Raw genomic sequence first — 21,196 nt, forward strand, 5'->3', positions numbered from 1 at the left:
ACAGCTGCATGTGAGCAGCCCAAATATGTATTAGATTAAGGTTTCCCATTTACCACTCCTGCTCTCCACTCTGTCCTCCTCCGCTCCCCCACTAACTCCCCATCAAGCCTAGAGCAGGCCCTCTGCTGTGTCAGATGACCACACTCTCACAGCATCATCACTCCAGCTCACACCGCACGTGACGGCTCAGCCCTGGGGCTGCACATCCTGTGTGCTGGGAACCACATGTGATCATGATGAGGTCACCCTAACAGTGTCCCCGACCTCAAAGCCCTGTGCTCTTTTGTCCCTTCCTCCTGTGTATTCCTTGTTGACACGCCCATTTTACAAGTCGACTCATTCCATGTCAGCATGGTGACGCATGCCTGTGAGGAGGGGCGGTTAATGGCATGGTCGAGGCTGTGGTAGATGCACAAAATCTTCATCCAACATGTGTTATGCCTGTGTTTGAAGTGTTGAGTGTCACCAGTCTTAGTCCCTTTCAGATGCTATAACCAAACTCCCTAAGCAGATAGTTGTGGATGGCTCACAGAATAGAGGATGCAAACCAAAGACCAGAGACAAAAGCTCTTTTCTGTGCATCCTAGAAGTGGCTCCTTCGTCCTCTCAATGGCTAGGGAGATTTCTAGCTTTTTGGAAACACTCAAGTTCCATTTCAGAGGGCTCTAACCTCAAGGTCTGAAATTGGACTAAAACTCTTCCTTCTCACACTATGACTATTTAGACATTTGTTCAGGTGAACTGATGGACATACACATCCTACTGTGAAGAAGTGGGGTAAAGTTTTCTTCATTCTTCTGGGCCCAGGGGATTTTCAAATGCACATCCAGAGTCCTGCTAGCCTGAAGATTGGTGCAAAATCCTGTCTACCCCCATCCATCTCAAAAACACTCCCCGTGCCTTCAGCTGAGCAAGCTATGGGAAATGCAGCTTGCAGATGATAAATGCAGCCTCAGAGAAGCTGAGTGTCCTCTGCCTGAGATCCTCCCACCTCCTCAGAAAAGAGGACCAGGGCCTGAATCCACTGAGCACTGTGCCTTGGCATTGAGACTTCCAGGGAAGCTGGAAGCACTACAAGGCCTTCATCACAATTTGCAAAAGGTGAAGTAGTGGACAGAGACTAGGCAGCCCTCCCATCCCCAGAAATACACAGGACCAAGCCACATCCCTTCCAGTGAGCCACCCCTTCCCTGGGGTCTATTTTCTTCCACTGAGCACCCTGCTTCAGGTGTAGCCTGCCAGGACCGTCACAAGACCAGGCCACGTCCTGCTACTGGGTCACCCAGTCCCTGGGTCTCTCCTCCCTCAGCCCGGAGTCTGCACCCACATGGGACCTGGTCATATCAGCCCTGCCTCGGTGTGGTCTAAGCTGGGTTTTAGGCCACTAGCCTGACAGTTATTTTTCAGTTAACTGCCTGCCTTCCTGAACATTCTGAGATCCCTCCTGTGTCCTTGGGAGACCCCAGAGGGTGGCCATCATGTGGCCTTGGATTCAGTGTCCTCATCTTTCAAGACACTGGCAGCCCCTGCTCTGCCTTCCCCACAGGTACTCATAAATCCTGGGTAAGAAAGCATGTTAGAGAGAGGAAGGAAGTGGCTTGGTGCCATTAGAGGGCCTGCCTTAACACGGGTGAGGCCCTGGCTTTTATCCCCAGCACCATAAACAATCCCACACTGCAAAGTCTCGGGATTTCAAGTGCCAGTGGTGTTCTGGCTGTTTACTTGAGTGGAGAGGACTCAGCTAGAGACATTTATGACTCAAGCTGACTCTACAGTGGCCTGGCCTAGCTCCTCAACCAGAAAAGTCCTCATTGTCTGGCAGACATTCTTCACCAGGCTGTGTATTTCCTTTCCCTTGCCACACGTGTCCCTGGGTCACTTCTTCCTTATTTTCAGCCCTCCACGATCCATTCACTTCAGTAAAGCAAGGCTCTAACCCACCCTTTGTAGCTCCTAACCCCAAAGGGCAGGAACAGTGCAAGAGGAACAAGTCCCAAGAGCAGGAGTCCCCAGTGGGTGGCACTTGTCTGAGAGGCCCACAGCTGTGAGGGCTGAGGCGCTCTCCAGCATTTATCTCCCAGGGTGCTTGGACTCAGGAGTAGCCACCCTGGACCCTGAGAGACCACAATGGCCCAGAGGGAAGAGTGAGCTTCCACAGTGCTGAGCACCCTGGCAGAGGAAAGAGGTGAGACCCTGAAGTGACCTCCAAGGTTTGTTCAGGGAGGAGAGGTGCTAGGCTCCAGGACCAGCAGCTCAGAGATGGGTGACCAGAGGTCAAATGGCTGGGCTGCGTCTGGCCCTCCTGTGTGTTGTACAGAGCACCTGGAGACCCTCTCACTGCCACAGCGTCCTAGGGTACTGAGCTCTCTGGAAAATAATCTGCTCTGAGAACCGAGGATCGGTGTTCCCCCACAAGCCTGGGCAGGAAAGTCCATTGCACTCTTTTATTTCCTACTAACTGCCCCAAAGATGAACGCTAAAAAGATGGAATTGCAACTCCATTTTGGACAAAACTCCTGCCTTGGGCAAAGAAAGCTAAGGGACAGTGTACAGGCCCTGAGGTTCAAGCCTTTCTACACACACAAGGATCCTTTAGGCCCCCTGTGGGCAAGGCCTAGCCGTGATGGGTCCCTGTACTGCCTTGTCTTCTTCACAGAAGCCACTGTGAAGGAGCGACGAGCAACAGGAAAAGCAGCAGCCTATGCTGGAATTCTTTCCATCATAGCAGGGAGATCTTGGTTGTGATCTGTTGGATTTCCATAGCTAGATTATGTGATTTTTTTTAGATTTGGTTTGTTGGCTTGGGAGTTGACTTTATTATTCTCCTCTCCTCCCCACCCTCATTATTTTTTGTTGCTGTTGTTGTCGTTGTTGATTGCATCTTTAGCGTTGATTCCTAGGATGGTCAGTGAGGGTCGTGAGGAGACAGAGCTGGAAGTCCTTGAAGCTACCTCCTCCGATGAGGAGCTCCTCGGGGCTCAGTACCGGGTTCTGAGGACCATTGGTCAGGGGAGTTTTGGTCATGTCAAATTGGCCAAGCATCTCCTCACAGATGCCCTGGTGGCCGTGAAAGTCTTAGAGAAGAGGGGCAACCCCTTCATTACCAGTGAGGTGGACATAATGAAGTCTGTGGACCATCCAAATGTGGTCAAGCTATTTCATGTCATGGAAACGGAGGAGCGAGTGTACCTGGTGATGGAATACCCGGGTGGGGGCGATCTACTCAGGCACGTTCTGGAAGTAATCAAGCTGCAGGAGGAGGAGGCCCAGCTTGTGTTCAGGCAGATCGTGAGTGCTATGCACTACTGCCACAAGAGTGGCATTGCCCACAGGGACCTGAAACTAGAGAACGTCTTGCTGGACACGAGTGGCACTGTCAAGGTGTGCGACTTTGGGCTTGGCACGAGGGTCATGCTGGGAGAGGAGCTGGACCGGGCGTGTGGCACATTACCCTTCTGGGCCCCTGAACTGTTCAAGCATCAAGGTTACGACGGCCATAAAGTAGACGTGTGGAGCCTGGGCGTGCTGCTGTATTGCATGGTGGTGGGCTATCTCCCATTCAGTGCCTGGACCTGGGGGAAGCTACGGAAGCAGGTTCTGAGTGGCCAGTGCCGGATCCCTCCCCACGTCTCCCCAGAGCTGCAAAACCTCCTCACTCAACTACTCACGGTTGACCCTGAGCGGAGGCCCACACTGGAGCAAGTGCTGGGCCACCCCTGGCTCAGACAGATGGAGCCAGGGCCATCACGGCCCAGTCAGACACTCTCAGAAGAGCCAGATCCCAGCATCATCAGGGTGATGACCTACATGGGGTACAATCCCGAGGAGGTCCAGGATGCCCTGCTAGGCAGAACTTTTAATGCTGCCATGGGCACTTACCTGATCCTGCTGCAGCAGAGAGACAGGGACCAGGGAGGCTGGGGTTCCAGCTACCATGGGAGGCACCCACTTCCTGGGCCACCGCCTTGCCCCTCACGTGCAGACCCATCCTCCTCCACTGTTCTCCCAAAGACAATAAGTGCTCCTGCCTGTCACCCGGCCACCTGCCTACCCACAGAGTGCGGGAGGCCGGAGGGCAGCAAGAAATATACCAAGTCTGCATCTGCCCCCTGTATCCCCTGTGCCCGCTTCACAAGGGGCACAGACATGGAGACAGAACCCACAGCAGCTGAACTCTTACTCTCCTGTGGTCAAGCCGGTGGTTTGACCATGGCCCCAAACCAGAACAACAGCCAGGGCTGGAGAAACATGAAGAGGAGGACCGTCAAATGCCTAAGACGACTCTGCTGCTGCTGCCATCCATTCACCAAGCGCAGATCTGACCACACACTCAGTCCCGGGAGACGAGAGGACAGAACCCGCAATCTGGAACCCTTGTAGGTGGACACGGTGCCCATGACTTAATGAAGTCCTTTTCACCTGTGGCTACCAGTGGGGAGGGATCACAGGGATTTGGGAGTCCACGGGGACAGTTTGAGATGGGAGGGTTTATGACCCCCATGTTGCATGACCGGAGTCACACATTATCACCTTGTGAAGTTCAGTGTTGTTTCCTCCTCACTTGTCTTCCTGCAGCTGACCTTGGTGGAGAGAAGCTACCAGCCCCATGACACTCGCCTGAAGGCCTCTTACGCTGCCCAAGCCTACCAAGAGTCTAGGGTTTCTTTGTTCCCATCTGGTAGAGACAGACTGCTTTTCTTGGATCTCAGAGATGGTTTCTAATAAACGATTGATCTGAGAGATGACCACAAATGGTCTGGGTCTTTTGTTCTTATCGATACTCCCTCAAGCTCTTTATAGGAGATCTCCTCTGATCCTTTGTTCTGTCATTGGATTTTGGAAGTGGTATTATATTTGCCTATTTTCCATTTTTTTCTTGTATTGAACTCAGGAACTGGGCACTGCCCCTAAGCCTTTTTTTTTTTTTTTTTTTTTTTTTTTTTTTTGCTCAAGGCTACTGCTCTACCACTTTGATCCAAAGCTCCACTTCTGGTTTTTGAGTGGTTAATTGGAGATGAGTCTCACAGCATCTTTCCTACCTGGGCTGGCTTTGAATTGCCTCAGGTCTCAGCCTTCTCATTAGCAAGGATTCCATGCTTGAGCCACCAGTGCCTGGCTTCCCATATTTTCTGTGTTGGTCTTTAGTCATTTGCAGACTAATTGGAGCTTACAGGTCTCGAAGGATACTTCCAATGGGTTATTCTCTGCATCCTCATGGAAATTGGGGTTAGATGAGTTTGTGACCCACTTCACACCACCAGTCTGGGCCTATCTCATCTTGGAAAAGCACTGAAATATTTGCCTATAGTAGGATACTACTGGTATCCTACTATCCCCAGTCTCCACATCCCCAGTCTGTCACACACTGGAAGCTAGAGTTCCATAGACTACTGTAGATATCAGAAATAAGCTATGAAGGGTAAAAAGGTGATGGAGCATGGGGTAAGGAAGATGATGAGATGAGTGGGAGATCATGGGTGAAGATACAGAATGTGCTTGGTGGAGGTATTTAGTTCAGTTACAAGAGTAGGGGTGGTGTCAGGAGTTAGATGAGACTTCTAGGATAAAGGTGAGGTTGGTAGGAGCAGTTAGGAAATAAAAAGGGAAAGGAAAAAAAGTCATTTCCAATAAAGCAACAAAACCCACAAATCAAAATCAGATCTCCAAATCAGTGATGAAAATTCAAGAGGTCAGCAGTCAGTTTTCTGTCATTGTTGAGGGTGTAGCTGTGAAGTAGCATGCTTTCTCTCCAAAATGATGACCCTCTGGTGCAGTGTCAGTCCACTGCAGGCTCTGCTGTGCATGCACGTACTCTTGTCCTGAAGGTGGAGCCCTCATTCTTGAGGCCCCTGGTGAGGTGGTGCTGTATGTCTTGGTAGCACCCAGGAATAAGGCAAAGCTCCTGACAGGAGAAACCACCCCTGATGGCTTCTCTCCAAGCAGTCCCAGGCCCTGTGGTCCCCCCTCGTTGTCTCATGTCCCTCGGGGATGTGGCCATGGCCTCTGCCACAGGCTGGAATACCGTTCCTGAATTCATTCTCTGGGGCCCATTTGGGCAGGGTGGCAAATGCCCCAGGGTGAGGTGAGTTATAACCATGTGTTATAACTCATGTGTTATAACTCTGTGTTTCCCACAGACTCCCACTGAGTCTTAGAGAAGCAGCTGCCAGGGCATGGGGTTGTTTAGGAATGTCAGCAGGCCTTGCCCCAAGCAGGTGGGCACTCACCTGTTCCTCTCTGGCCCCCTCTGCTGTAGTGGCTGTTCCATCTCATTTTGTCTCTTAGGAAGTTTACATTGACTATAAGGACAAGGTATCAACTAACATAGGCAAAATTTTATTGGAAAATAATCTTAGAACAAGGTAAACACATAGAGGTCCCAAAGTCATTCATTCCACTGAATACCAACTATGTAGCAGTCTCCATGGATGTGCCCACTCCCTCTCTCCCTCCCTCCCTCCCTCCCTTCCTTCCTTTCATCCTGGGGTGGCAGAGATTGTGCAGGTAGGGCCACCTGGCTGACTACAGCTGAAAAGCCTGGTGTTGGGTTCCCACAGCTATCCCTGGAAGGAAAACTGGGTCTGAACCAGAGAAAGTCAAACAGAAACTGACAATGGCTGTCCCCTGAAGTGGGCCATCCTCCATGGAGGGCTGCTCTTCCTTCTCCAGGTCATCTCAGAGCAACTGGAGGGCCACCCTCCCATCCCCCTCACTTGCAAGTGGCTTGGAGGGGACTCTACTGTCCCCTGGAGTCACTTCATAGAGAAACTGAAGCTGGTGCCAGCACCTCTACCAACAATGTTTGTGAGCTACTAATTACACACAGGGAATCTGACAAAAATCTCAGCTTGGTCTGGGACAAACAAAGGGCTGCCACCCCCATAATAGCCCATGGTAGGAAGGGTAAAAGGAAGCAGAAAGCAGGAGGCCTGGCACCTGGCCCTCTGGGAGCTTCCTCTACCTCTCACCCCCTTCCTTCCAGAAACTCTCCCTCTCCAGGTACTCCCTGGGCACCTCCCAGAAACTCCTTCACAACAAGGCAACCTCCATGAATGATCTGACAGCACTGGAAGAAAAGCAAGAGAAGGCAAGAATGAGGGATACGGAGAAGAAATGGAAATGGTGTGCTGGGAAACAGAGGGGAAGGCCGGGGAGAAGCACAGGGCTGCAGAAACAATCCAGAAGAGATCAATGTTATGAGAGGGAACAGTAGCCAGGGAAGAGCAACAGGGTCACAAAGACACAGAGGAATTTCCGGCACACGTTCCTAATGGAAGCAGTCAGAAGGCAGTTATATGATTCTAATGGTGATTCTCTGGAAAAGGTAAAGCCTGAGAGAGAACAGAGGTTGCCCAGAATTGGGTGAGGAGGGGGCAGGGGTCTAAACCTTTCTGCCAAGGGATACTAGAATATTTGTCCCATCCTTCTGAGGCCATTCAAAGTGACCAACACAGGCCAAGGGCAGCCGAGAAGCGGCATTCAAGGAGAAGAGCATACATGTCTGTCCCACCATGTACCAAACCATGTTGAAAGCCTCAGAGTCGAGGCCCAGATGTACCCCACCTGACAAAGCATCTGGAGACAGCACCCAGACATGAACACAACATGAAGTCCCATAGATAGTCCTTCTGTGTGGTTCAGGCAATAATAATAGACATCCAAGTCTTTGTGTGTCTACTAGGACATCGTTTGGTTTTGTTGGGTTTTTTTTGGGGGGGGGCTGGGAAGTACCTAGAAGCACAAATGGTACTCCAGGGAAAAAATGGGAGAAGCGGAACCATTTCATGGGTACCAGGGGAGGAGGGGGCATCATGGGAGGGAATGAAAGGCATGGAGGGGAGGATCTGACAATGATGACAAAACACACATGGCAGGGGAACCTGCCACATTTCCGCGCAGCCAAGCAGGTGAACCTGTTCATTCTTTCTCAAAACAAAGCTACAAAAAAAAAATCAGTTTTGGAAAGAGTGCTCATCACACTTGAAGCTCCCTCGAGCAGCCTGGTGGGGCAGGAACATGGGAGCTCTGGCAGCCCCAGGCATGCCCCCATCCTCATCTCCCCCACCCTGCTTCTGCTCTCAGTCACCAGGCAGTGGGCAGCCTCCCAGTCCCACCATGCTGATCAAACCAGAGTCAAGGCACACTGGTGCCCACTGGGCTCTGATGTGGCTGCATGGCACTGCTGGTGCCCAGTGTGCTCCCCAAGGATGCCCTAGTGTCCACAATGGAGGCTGGAGGCTGGAGGCTGAGGTCCTCCCAGATTAGAAGGCCCCGAACCTTCATCTGGAAGCACTCACTCCTGTTCCGGTCTCAGAGCCAGGTCTCACATCCATTTGCTTTTGTCATCGCTCATGCTTAATGCTGGCTTCCCCTCGCTCCAAGGTGACAGCACTGCCATTCCGGGGGCCTTCCTTCTTGTTCCAGTCCTTCTCTGTGTAAAACTCAGCCAGCACAGGGCAGTGCTCAGAAGCCACGCCGCCCCAGGACCAGTTGTCTGGAATCCAAGGGTTGGTAAGACCTTCCCTCACGACAGCCCAGTAACCTGAGGGAGGAGGAGGAGAGCCTGATGTCAGGGGCTGGGGAGGGCTGGGTGCAGGCTGGAAGGATGGTGCCAGCACTGCTCAACCAGGGAGCTCTGCCGTGTTTGTGCAAACTAAAATCTTGCTAATTTGCTTTTCTCCATAAGTGAAGTTTCCCCATTGAGACACTGAAAAGACTAGAGGCCAGGCCGAATGCCCACCCAATGACGCAGAGACTTGGCCTCTTTCTCCTGCACCGCTACAAATATGACCAGGAAAACAGTTTCCTCTCTCCTCTCTCTCTTCCTTCTCTCCTTTCTCTTTCTCTCTTCTGTCTTTCTCTCTCTTTTTTTTGCCAGTCCGGGGGCTTGAACTCAGGGACTGGGCACTGTCTTTGGGCTTTCTCAAAGCTAGTGCTCTACCACTTGAGCCACAGCACCACTTTTAGCTTTTTCTATATATGTGGTACCAAGGAATTAAACCCAGGCCTCTGTGCATGCTAGGTAAGCACTCTACCACTAGGACATGCTTTTAGTCCCCATTTTGCTTGTCTTTCTTTCTTTTTTTAATCTTATTTTTTTTCCCCTTGGTAGCGCTAGGGGTCAAATTCTAGGCCTTGTAAATACAAGAAAACACTCTACAGCTGGACACTAGTTGTTCACATCTGTAATCTTAGCTACTTGGGTGAATGACACCTGAAGATCGAGGTTCATAGCAAACACAGAAAAGTCTGTGAGACTCTCCAATTAACCAGCAAAAAGCTGAAAGTGAAGATGTGGCTCAAATGGTAGAGCATAAGCCTAGAGTGAAAAAAACTAAAAAAAAAAAAACCCAAACCAAAACTAGCAAGAGCTTGAGATCTGAGTTCAAGCCTCAAAACTGGGACACAAAAAATTAAGAAAGAAAGCGCTCTACTCCTGAGCTACCTTCTCAGTCACTTAATGGCCATTTCAACAAAGAATCTCAGGAAGTTCTCCAAACAAAGGATCTATTTCACCAAGCCACACACTCAGGTGGTGGGCATAGGAGCACCTAAAAGAGAGGGAAAATGGACGCTCACAGAGGGTGATGAGAATAAAGGTATTTTAAAACTAAAGACTTACAAATAAATGAAGCAGAAAGTATATTTGACAAATCTTTGCCCAAAATAATCATTAAACATTACAAGGTACAAAGATAAGCCAAGTGAAGGTTGGCATGAGATCTCAAAGCTGGCTCTGGGTTGGGCCCAGCAGGTGTTGATGCCAGGCTGGTGATGGGAGATACCTCCTTCCTGTACCTCAGCTTCACAATTTAATGGAGGGGCCAGGTGACAACACAGCTCAGCTTCTCTAGCTCTGTTCTTCAGGCAGGGGTACCCACCGCACTCCCCAGGAGCCCAGTTGGCTGTAGGTTGGGCTCTGCAAACCAGTACCCTGCTGACTTTGTGACTGGTATGTCCTCTGAGGCCCACTGAGCCTGCAGCAGGAAGCCAGTGACCAGAGAGGAACTTGCTGGCCACACAATTCAGACTGGAAATACTGTCCTGAGGATTCTGGCTCTGGTCACTTTCACAACATCACCTGGGAAATTGATGCTATGTTTCTTTTTTAAATTTCTCTTTTAAGTTTTTTTATGTGAATCTATTGGAACTTTGTAATGCTCATGGCTATTGATCTATGCATCAATCTAGAATCTACTTTCTATCTATCGTCTATGTATAATCTATTATTTATCATCTATGTGTCTAAATCCTATTACCCATCTGTCATCTATATATCTATTATCTATTCCTGCCCCCCGACTCCATACTAAGATTTAAATATGGGGCTCTGACATTGCTAGGCAGGAGTTCTACCACCTGAGTCATGCCCCCATTCATTTTTGCTTTTGTTATCTTTTGAACAGCTCTCACTGTTTGTTCAAGCCATCCTAGATCACCATCCATCCTCTCATTTATGCTTCTTGCATATCTGGGATGAAAATCACATACGGCCACTTCCAGATTGTCATTGGTGGATATGGGACCTCATGAACATGCTGCCCGGGTGATCTCAACTTTGCAAGTAGCACCATTAAGTTTAGTAGGTCTTCCTTTTTTTCCCAGGACTGGCCTCAGACCACAGTCTTCCCATCTACAGCCTCCTAGGTAGCTAAGAATATAGGCATGCACCATTGAGCCTGGCCCAGAGTCCCTATGGTTGTCTGTTATCAAAAGACCCTAGTATTTCCCCGCAGATGTATGTAGCTCAGTGGCAGAGTGCTGCATGCCTATCATGTGTGAGGTCTTGGGTTTCCACCTATAGCAATATTCACAGACATGTACATGCGTGTGCACATGCTCACACACACACACGCTCACACATGCACACATGCATGCACACACCCTACTGTTCTTAAATGTTGCTGACCAATTGTTTCCTGAGCCAGTAGGTCACAGATGGGGGGGGCGCTGAGAAGACCACCCATATCGTGCTGGGTCCCCCTATCAGGATGTAGTTATGTATCTTACATTTAGCTTCCCTCACTTGAGGAAGTAGGCCCTAGTTAGAAGGACTCTGTCCTCTTCCCGCTCCTGCCTCTAAGGCAGCCCCTTCTCTGCTTCCTGGCTATCTTGAGCTAAGCAACTTCCATCCACTATGGATGTCTGCCATGATACAATGCTCACTACAGGCCCAATGAAGTGAGACCTCCTTCTTTGTAAGTTCATCATCTCAAATGTCCTATTATAGTGTGGGGAAACTGACTAGCACGCTGTGTGATGTCCTTTCACTCTGACAGTGTGCTCTACAAGACAGCACCTGGACAGGGGAAATACATCTGCAGAATGACTGTGTGTCTCTCAGCTCTTCTCAAGATGATCTATAATGAGGATGGCCTGAAATAGACCTGATTTGCCACATTACAGGCCATAGGCGTCTTTTAAATCTTTATCACCTCCACCTCTACACTCTCAGATGTGTCTTTGATCAGATGATAATTACATGGCCATTACCTAAAAACAGTCGCATAAATGCCCACAGAGGAAATCCCCACGGGCTCAGTCAGGAGTGCCAGCTACACGGCCAGCCGGAGGGAACAGGGGCAGAAGACCTGCCTTACCTGTGAAAAACTTCTTCAAGCCTCGGCTGACCCAGATGTTGTCCAGAGCCTTGGAGCCCTGGGGGTTCTTGGTGCTGATGTTGGTGAAGGTGTGCGACGGGATCAGGTGGTGGAACTTCTCTCTCCGCAGGACATCATGGTCGGTGCTCTCTGGTCCTTGGCCGAAATCCCCTAAAAGAATGACATCCCTTTCTCCTGGAAGTGGAAGGAAGGAAATAGAGATATTTAGAAACAAACAAACAAGAAAAAAACATGGGCCAGCTAACCTTGAGCCCAGTGAGCAGATCTGGATGCACAATCACTGTGTGTTGGACAAACAATCTGCATGCAGGATGCATACTGCCATGTTTTGGTCTGAGTGCCATCACTCCAGGGTCTCTGTTTGGGTCCTAGAGCTCAGGAACCCCAGTTCCTCTCTATGGTGGCTCAAAAGAAACCAGAAGCAGAACATGACAAAAGAAGGTAGGAGTATTTTACTGCTTTACACCAACCCCGTATACTGCAAGAAATTGTCTTATATGGAAACTAGTTTTCTAGATTGTCAATTGCCTTTTCATTGAGTACATGATAAAAATGAATCATGAATATGCTTTTTTTATTACCTTCAAATGGTTGTACGAGGAATCTCAGTTTAGCATATCCATTAATGTATTTTGATCAGTTATCCTTTAACCTTTTGTTGTAATATAATCTAATAAAAGTTCCGTAGAGTGACTCAAAAATTAAGAAATATTCACTGAATTTGTTATAGTTTCATTTCTTACATTATATTCGCTTTGACTTGAACTCAGGGCCCCGTGCTTGCAACACACTTGCATGTCCCCAGCCCTTGGTCACAGGTTGTTTTAGAGATTGGGTCTTGCTTCCTGACCAGGCATGTACCTTTTTCATCTGTGCTCTGCCTATTCTAGGTTTCCCATCATAGCTGGGATGCCAGGCATATTCTACTACACCCAGAAATTGCTCAAGAAGGGGTCATGAGAGCATGCCTGATGGGCCTGCTAATCTCAGCTTCTGAAACCACTGGGATTGCAGAGGTGAGCCACCAGTCCCTCACTTATTTTATTTTATTTTTAAGGGTTTTTTTTTTGGTATTTGTATAGTCAATATGCAGAGGGGTAACATTACATGAATCAGAAACAATCAGTACAATTCCTTTTGAGCCAGGTCTCCCCTTCTGTTGCTCTCTCCCAATCTTTCCCTTGTGTCCTCATTCATAAGGTATCCAGTTCACTTTCCACATAGTGTCTAGTGATTGTCCCTGTTGTATTTGTTCATCTTTGTTCCACTTTTATACACTCCTTTGCCCTCCCAAATACATTACAAACTAACAAGACAAAAGGAAAACAAAAATAGCAACAATGGGGCTGGGAGTTTGGCCTAGTGGTAGAGTGCTTGCCTAGCATGCTCTAAGACCCGGGTTCAATTCCTCGGTACCACATACATAGAAAAGATGGAAGTGGTGCTGTGGCTCAAGTGGTAGAGCTCTAGCCTTAAAAAAAGTCCAAGGACAGTGCTCAGGCCCTGAGTTCAAGCCCCATGAGTGGCAAAAAAAAAAATAGCTACAATGGCCACCAAAGGATATCTCTTGTTTCCTTATCTTGGAGTCCATTTCATAGAATAATATTTTATCTGATCATCTGTCCATAGGTATTGCACTTTTGTCTATTACTCCTATGTATAGCCTCCCTTGGCCCCTGTATGCCTAGGGTCCTATATAATTTGTCACATCCCAGTTCTATATATTTATTTTACTCATTCAGTGTATTTATCTGTTTTGCTTATGAGACAAAGACTTACTATGCAGCAACGTTGGCCGGGAACTTGTGGTCTTCTTGCCTTAGCCTCAGTGTACTGGCATTACAGGTGTGCACTGCCATGACATTTAAAAAACTCTAAGTACAGCACACTGACTATCATTCTTTAAGAGCAATGATACTGCTTCCTTTTCCCCTCATTCCTCAGTTAATTGGCCCAGACCAAATAGGAGGAAGAGTCGCTTCAGAAAATCACTGATGGCAAGACAAGATCCCACGGAGCAGTGGACTAAACATTGTGGGGGTGCCCTGGGGAGAAGCTGGGCTCTGACGCCTCTTGGCTTGGTGGCCTTAGGCCAGGACAATGCATTGCATCTGTGCTGATGGACCAGCAGCTCAGATTCCCTTCCCTGTGAGTCTCCAGATCACAGCAACGTTTGCTGAAATATAGCAGAGGAAATAAACTTTCTGTGAATGTGTAAGAACTGGAGTGAGGACCGATGTGGACAAGTTTTCTCCTTGGAGTACTGCGCAACTGTGATGTGCTTATTCCCATACAAGGTAAGTAGAGATTCTGAAGAACCATGGTCCCCAGTGAATGACCTTCCTGTCAGAGAGCTCCTCAGGGGTGTCACCTGATTCCAGAGAGTCCCAAGAAGGTTTTAAGGAAAACAGCTCACAAAGTCACAAATGTATCAGAGATATTCAGTCTTTTTCCTTGTCACAAATATGTCCAGATACAGCTTAGGAGAGAAATGCAATGTGCAGTGACACAAAATGTCACCAGAGGGCACTTGTGAGCTGCAGATGGATGGGATCTTCCTCCAGGGCCAGGAACCTGGGTGACAGGAAGGAGCCAGCCCCAAATCAGGTGAGCTGGCAGCAGCCTGGGGAGGCAGTGCCAGCTTCCCACAGAAAGGTGAATGCAGGAATGCACCACCTATCATCAAGCCCTCACCGCGAATCATCACCATGCTGACCACTTCCTAGACAGCACATCACCCAGCTGTCACATCTGATTTGTCCACGTCTCCTGGCCAGTGAGCCAGGACCCCTCACAATGGGTCATGAGGCGGGGGCTGTCGCTCACCAAGACTTACCTGGCCCTTGGAACACAGCCTGATGCATGGATAGACACTTCGTAAATAAGCATTGAGCTAATGAGGGGAAGGACAGAAGGACTTCCTTGGAAGTGAGGTCTTGACTGAAAAGCCACCAAGATAAAACAACGCCTTGTAACAGACATGGGAAGTTCTTGAAGAGCAAGATGGGGCCAGGCCTGGGGTCCTCCACAAGGTGCAGCAGGTATGACTGCCCCCATCCCCATGAGTGCTGACCCGTGGCCGGCCTGGACAGTCTGAGACATGCCTAGACACAGAACACAATGGCCTACCTTTCAGGGTCTCCTGGAGGGTGTGGACACAGCTGGCCACCCGGGGGCTGTCACTGTGGTTTTTGCTGGGATTCTCCCCACCTGGGAGGGTCACCAAGTGCAGGTTGACAAGGCTCACGTCATGACTTCCCACCTGAGCAGATGGAAACAGACAACAGGAAAGGCTCACTTCCTGGGTCCTTTTCCACCACCATATTCCTAGCCGGATGCTGATGTTAAACATCCCGCCTCTGCTGCTCCCAGGTACACTCCTCTCACAGGTCATGTTTTTGCTTATTTATTGATCATCCTTCCAAAACATCATGTGGGCCCAGGTGCCGAAATCCTAGCTACTCAGGAGGCTGAGATCTGAGGATCACAGTGTGCGGCCAAGATTGGCCAAAAGGTTCCAGAGACTCTTCTTTCCACTTAACCAGGAAAAAAAAAAAGCTGAAAGTAGAGCTGTGGCTCAAGTGGTGGGAGTGACATTCTTGAGGAAAAAAGCCAAGTAAGAGCATGAGGTCTTGAGTTCAGGCCCCAGTAGAAATACAGAAAGAAAGAAAGAAAGAAAGAAAGAAAGAAAGAGAGAGAGAGAGAGAGAGAGAGAGAGAGAGAGAGAGAGAGAGAGAGAGAGAGAGAGAAAGAAAGACAGACAGACAGACAAATAAGGAAGGAAAGAAAGACAAATAAGGAAGGATGTATTACGAAGTGGTATGGCTTTATCCACCAGCAGCCCGAGGGTCCCCTCCTCCAGCCCTGCACATGTCCCATGGCTCTGTGCTTTGCCTCTGGAGCCCGCTCTGTCTTGAAGCTTGCTTTAAGCAGACTTCAGATGCACAAAATGCCCAGGCTTGCCTCACCCAGGAGGCCAGTGGGAGCTGTGCTCAGGCCTGCCTGAAGCTCCAAGGTAGATCTGTGGTCTGCAGGCATGGATGGACTGGGCAGTGGATCTTCTGAGCCTTCTCAGCATTGCTGAGGTAGTTCAGTTGGGCAATCTGCCCTTCTGTGTGTGTTATCCTTCTTTGGTAACAAAGATAAAGATTACCAAGAGGGAAGGGTGGGAGAGCTGCAGGAGGAGAAGGCATTCCTGTCCTGCTTGGGTTAGAGATCAGTATGGTCAGGACTGGTAGTTTTCCAGTGGAGGCATGGCTAGCGGAGAAGTTACCTGGAGGCCAGGGCTGGGATGCACTGTCCAGACCCCGTGCTTAGGCTAGCATGTGACCTCAAATACACAAGGGGATTCTGATCCATCACCCATGACATTGTAGCCCTTGCTCATGAGCTCATCGAGGCAGCTTGCCTTGCTGGGTGTGGTGATGCATGTCTGTAATCCTATCACTCAGGAGGCTAAGGCAGGAAGATGGTGACTTGTAGGCCAACCTAGCCACAGAGGGAGACAGACTTAAAATACCCAAAACAAAAGTCATGACAAAGACCATCTGGGCTTTGACTTCTCTCCCCTTCTGCCATCTTGCTACTGAGCAGAAGTGCTATTGGTGAACACCTGCCAGGAAAGGTGGGTGATGCTAGCTTAGGGACAGGACTGGCTTCAGCAACTCTTCACTTGACCAAACTCAGACCCAGACATAAAAATGGGGACTAGCACCAAGATCACGAGTGCAATGCCAGCCATGGAAAAGGAAGTAAGAGACCTTGCCATAAAAGTGAAAGAAGCCGGGAAGTGGAGCTTCGCTCAAGGGGTAGGGAGGCAGCCTTGAGCTGAAGAGTTAGGGACAGTGCCCAGAGTTCAAGTCCCATGACCCACAAAAAAAGTGAAAGAAGCCCAGTAGGCTCATTCCTGGTGACTGGAGAGGTTGGGCACAGGAGCACTGTCACTGAGGCCAGCTAAGGCAGGAAAGCTCCTGAGATGCTCTCTCAGCCCACAGCCAGGCATGGAAGTCTGTGCCTGCCTGTCGCCCTGAACTATGTAGAAGGCTAGGATTGGAGGGATCACGGTCCACAGCTCAATGGAAGGAAGCTGAGGGTGGTGGTCATTCCAGCAGTGGAAGGTGAAAACAGGTGGATCAAAGCTGAGGCACATGGCAGGGCCAGATATGAGACTCAAAAGTTATCAGTGAACCACAGGGCTGGACAACAGGTGGGGAGCCAGAATGGTGTCAGAGATTTTAAAGATGACTGTGGTTGCCAGACACCGGGGGCTTACATATGCAAGCCAAACTACTCAAGGGGCTGAATTATGAAGGATCGCAGTTTGAAGTCAGCCCAAGAAGGAAAGTCTGTGAGACCCTTATCTCCAATTAACACGGGAAAACTAGAAGTGGTACTGTGGCTCAAAGTGGTAGAGTGCTACCCTTGAGCAAAGGAGCTCAGGGATAGCACCCAGGCCCTGAGTTCAAACCCCATACCTGGCAAAAAGAATCACCAGTAAATGCCACCAGTACACATGGCAGACAGAAGCCACCAGTCTGCAGGCAGGAGCCGAGAGGAGCTACATACGTCACAGGTGCCCTGTCAGTGGGCACACACCCATCGTCACTGGACAGCTCTAGGTGACAGGTAGTACGGGTGCCCAGCCCTGCCTCCTGCTGGGATGAGTGAGGCTGGGGTTCAGGCTCCATAGAAATACAAGGTCTCAAGGGACAACCTGTGAGCTGGCTGGGGTTTAGGACCTGCCCAGCTGCTCCTGGTCTCAGGTAACTCAGTGGGGTGAGGGCATTTCTGACCCAGTGACAAGGTTAGCGATTCCTCTGGGTCCCCTCCAGACCTGATTGTCCCTCCTGGGCCCCTTCTCCTGGGAAGAAGCAGTGGCTGATGTAGGGCTCCTGGAAGAAGCAACTGTGGTCCTGACCCAGCCATTCCCAATGCCAGCCTTCCACTACCAACACTAGGCAAGCTGGGAGCAGCTGAGGGCACTTTTGAAAAACAGTCTGGGCACCAGCCCTGAAGTTCTAACTGTCTGGGGTGAGCTCTTGGGGTCCTTGATCTTGAGAACATTTTCCTGGGTGGTTCTGACATGTGTTAAGTTTGGGAACAAGTCATCTGATCTGTCTCCTCCCTTCTGTCGTTCATTCATTCATTCCTTCATTGTTCCAGAAGCTGGCCTTTTAACTCCTGAGTCAAGCAATCCTCCTGCCCAGCCTCTTGAGCAGCTGAGACTGCAGGTGTACATCAATACACATGGCTCCTCCTCCTCCTCCTCCTCCTCCTCCTCCTCCTCCTCCTCCTCCTCCTCCTCCTCCTCCTCACTCAGATTGCCTGGTTATCCTGTCAAGGTCTGTTGTTCCTACCTTGGATAAGGTCATGTGCTAAGAAAGCTCCAGGGACTGTGTTTGACCTGACCCTGACAAAATAACATCAAAACAGAATCCTAGCTCTATATGGCCTGCTCCATCATGAGAAGATGTGGACTGGGTACCTTGAACCTTGCGAGGTACGGGCGGGGGCCCGGGGATTTCCCGTGCCCGTTGCTGGGTGAGTCATCTTGCGAGACCACCTCTCTGAGCTCCACCCCGGCTGCTGTGTCCCACAGGAATCCTGAGTACCCGGGCCCCTGTGGGGAGAGGAACACAGAGAGCTCTGGTGACATGGCACGGGACAAGACAGGAGAGACCACACAGGACAGTAGACGGCTCTGCGAGGGGCCTGGAGACCACTTGCCTGGACACACACATGGTCAGGATAGCTGGGCTCCTTCCTGCCCAGAGGGAGGGCACAGTGTGGGCTTTGCTCTCACCACAGGCCATGAGGCAGCACTTTATCCCCCGATTTGCGCAGAGAGCTTATGTAACTTTCCTAAATCCCAGCATTTTGCTTGACTATTAATTTCTACTTAAGCACAGACTCACTAGGACCCCCATAAAGCACTAGATCTGTATCTGTTGGATGAACGGCCAAGCCCAACAGCTTGGGACTGACCAGGAGTTCTTTGCATAGATAGCAGAAGTGGAGGTACTGAGAGGGACAGACAGACTTTGGGGTGTTATGGACAGATGCCTTGGCAGGAGAGGCTGCTTCGAGTTGTCTGTGCTAATGCTGCCCCGAAGGGCCCAGCTTGTGTCCTCAGCCCACACCCCCAGGCCCAGCTCCCTGCCTGCTCTACTGCTCACAATCCTAGCCACTCAGAAGGCTGAGATGATCCTGAGGATGGCAGTGTGAGGCTACTCTGGGCAGAAAAGTCCACTAAACTCCAAAATAATCAGCAAAAAGCTAACCGAGAGGCATGGCTCTAGCAAGCAAGTTGGGCAAGTTCAAGGTCTTGAGTTTAAACCAACGTTGGCTGTGCACCTGGGAGGAAGACATGGGAGATTGCAGGTTTGAGGCTAGCCTGGGCAGAAAAACTGGTAAGACTTCATTTCCACCAAGGATAGCCAATCATGGTGGAGACTAGGAATCTTTCCTTCAGAAACTGGAAAGGTAGAGGACACTGGTGGCTTGTGATTATAATCCTAGATACTCAGGAGACTGAGATCTGAAGATCATGGCTTTAGGCTCACCTGGGCAGGGAAGGTCATGGGACTACCACATGCAATTAACCACCAAAAAATCAGAAGTGGAGCTGTTGCTCAAGGAGTAGAGCACTAGCATTGAGAAAAAAAAAAAAAAAAAAGCTAAGGGACAGTGCTCAGGCCCTGAGTTTAAGTCCCAGGACTAGTACACAAGTACACACATGTACACACACACACACACACACACACAATCTCTTCATCGGGGGGGGGGGAGAGTATGGTTAAATAAAACGCAAGGGTGGGTGGGCAGGGAAGTACCTTCTGGAGCTGGCTGGAGGGCTTCTCAGAGACAACAGACCTCCAGCTTCCCCGAGGCCCCTTCCACCTGCGGATGGCAGCTAGCGTTGGCTGGTTTAGCTCAGTGCAGAACTGCAGAGAGAGAGAGAGAGAGAGAGAGAGAGAGAGAGAGAGAGAGAGAGAGAGAGAGAGAGAGAGAGAGAGAGGAAAAGAAAACAAGTCAGCATGTGTAAATCCCTGTACAGGACAGCCAAAGTAGCAGACACTCAATCACACATGGTCTAAAACTTGTTGAACTTGATCTTCATGTTCTCAACAAGGCAAGGTTTGCAATGTACTTGTCTATTGAAGAACAAAGTTAACCAAAGGGGATAAAAAAGGAAAGATCCATATGACTGTCTTGCTCCCCAAGTGTCCTGGTCAGTGTTAAATCCAAAGGGAAAAAGTGAACTGAATGCACGGGGTTGCCTCTTCTTCAAACAAAGTCTAGAGCAGGCAAAATGTGGCATCCTAGCTTGACCAGGAGCTCTGTCATGGATCACGGTGATTTTCTGCTGTGGACACAGTATATGATATGCGCGACTCTGCTTATGTTTGTTCCACAGTTCACTTGGGAGCCATAAAAGATGTGCCACTGAGGCCAGATAAAATCACACAGGAAAGGATGAGGAGTTGGACAACTGACCCCATACAGAAATTCACCCCTTGGGGCTGGCCCTCGCAATGGATTCCCAGGGTTGTCTGATGAGAGACATCCCAACATCTGGTACTGCCCTTCCTTGGTGGAAGTATACTCCTGGCCCTCTCCTTATGCCCCACAAGCAGAGGTCCTGCCCCATCCTCCTTTCACACCCCATAAGCCACGGTCCTACTCACTCTTCTAATACACCCCACGAGTGGAGCCTTGTCCTTGCACACCTCACAAGCAGGGTGTCTGGATTCCAGGCTATAATTAGAAGTAGCCTTTCTTGACCAAACCTTCTTTGGTTACCATATCAACTTACATCTCTTGACTAGATCTTAAAATCTAGCTATTGCTCCGATTTCTCCACCGAGGTATTTTTGTTTGGTTGGTAGTTTACTTGGGGTTGGTTTTGCTTTGCTTCTTTTGCATTCTGAAGAGGGATTTTACTGCATTACTCAGGCTGGCCTGGAACTTGAAAACTTCCTGTTCCAGTCTTTCTGGAGTTAGAGGCATGCATCACCACACCACACACACACACACACACACACACACACACACACACACACACACACACACACACAGAAAACTTCCTGTTACAGTCTTTCTGGAGTTAGAGGCATGCATCACCACACCACACACACACACACACACACACAGAAAACTTCCTGTTCCAGTCTTTCTGGAGTTAGAGGCATGCATCACCACACCACACACACACACACACACACAGACACACACACACACACACGAGGCTTGAACTCGGGTCTGAGTGCTGACCAAGGATGGCATTCTACCACTCGAGCCACAGTTCCACATCTGACTTTTTGGTAGTCAATTGGAGATGAAAGTCTCAAGGACTTTCTTACCTGGGCTGGCTTTGAACCACCATCCTCAGATCTCAGCTTCCTGAGTAACAAGTGTTACAGGCATGATGCTCCACCCTCTCTACCCCATCATTTGCATGGTGTCTGCCTGCCACTCAATCCACCTCTATCTGTCCACTAAGTGCCGTCTCAAGCACTGCTCTATGTTTCTCCCAGTCTCATCTGGGGACTGGGGGCATTGTCTTCACCTGGGGA

The 21,196-nt window shown here is 49.6% G+C and overlaps 2 protein-coding genes across 7 annotated transcripts in view; one reads left to right on the forward strand and one right to left on the reverse strand.

Moving 5' to 3' along the window:
- The first annotated feature begins 1,447 nt into the window (after window positions 1-1,447).
- Window positions 1,448-17,903, forward strand: LOC150062806 (sperm motility kinase 4A-like). Of its 4 annotated transcripts, none has more exons than XR_016535493.1 (4): window positions 1,462-1,546; window positions 12,512-12,637; window positions 13,566-13,918; window positions 17,784-17,903. XR_016535493.1 is itself a non-coding variant. In XM_090332641.1 (3 exons), exons 1-3 carry the CDS (start codon window positions 1,479-1,481, stop codon window positions 4,577-4,579), a joined length of 1,548 nt encoding a protein of 515 aa, XP_090188767.1. In that variant the 5' UTR covers window positions 1,448-1,478; the 3' UTR covers window positions 4,580-4,906. The 4 variants fall into 4 exon arrangements, 2 of the variants coding, with proteins under 2 accessions (XP_090188767.1, XP_090188768.1); XR_016535494.1 differs by lacking the exon at window positions 1,462-1,546 and adding an exon at window positions 11,984-12,062; XM_090332641.1 differs by lacking the exons at window positions 12,512-12,637; window positions 13,566-13,918; window positions 17,784-17,903 and adding exons at window positions 2,901-4,376; window positions 4,576-4,906 and having other exon boundaries at window positions 1,448-1,546.
- The window catches only part of Eepd1 (endonuclease/exonuclease/phosphatase family domain containing 1), a 73,319-nt gene continuing 60,011 nt past the window's right edge, over window positions 7,889-21,196 (reverse strand). For 2 of the 3 annotated variants that reach the window (XM_090332639.1, XM_090332638.1), the window contains exons 4-8: window positions 19,454-19,564; window positions 18,106-18,240; window positions 14,751-14,883; window positions 11,601-11,795; window positions 7,889-8,542 (exon numbers count right to left, since the gene is read on the reverse strand). In XM_090332639.1, the coding sequence (XP_090188765.1) occupies window positions 8,343-8,542; window positions 11,601-11,795; window positions 14,751-14,883; window positions 18,106-18,240; window positions 19,454-19,564 (774 nt within the window). In that variant the 3' untranslated portion in view covers window positions 7,889-8,342. The remainder of the gene's footprint in view (window positions 8,543-11,600; window positions 11,796-14,750; window positions 14,884-18,105; window positions 18,241-19,453; window positions 19,565-21,196) is intronic. The other variant, XM_090332640.1, reaches the window with a different exon arrangement.

The sequence above is a fragment of the Megascapheus bottae genome, chromosome 5, assembly GCF_031878675.1.
Source record: "Megascapheus bottae isolate mThoBot1 chromosome 5, mThoBot2.hap1, whole genome shotgun sequence".
Lineage (NCBI taxonomy): Eukaryota > Metazoa > Chordata > Mammalia > Rodentia > Geomyidae > Megascapheus > Megascapheus bottae.

Bases quoted from the DNA above. Each gene is read 5' to 3' on its own strand.
- LOC150062806 (XM_090332641.1), top strand. From the start codon at position 1,479: ATGTGGCCTTGGATTCAGTGTCCTCATCTTTCAAGACACTGGCAGCCC. The intron at 1,547-2,900 runs GTACTCATAAAT...GTTGATTCCTAG, and splicing joins CTGCTCTGCCTTCCCCACAG to GATGGTCAGTGAGGGTCGTG.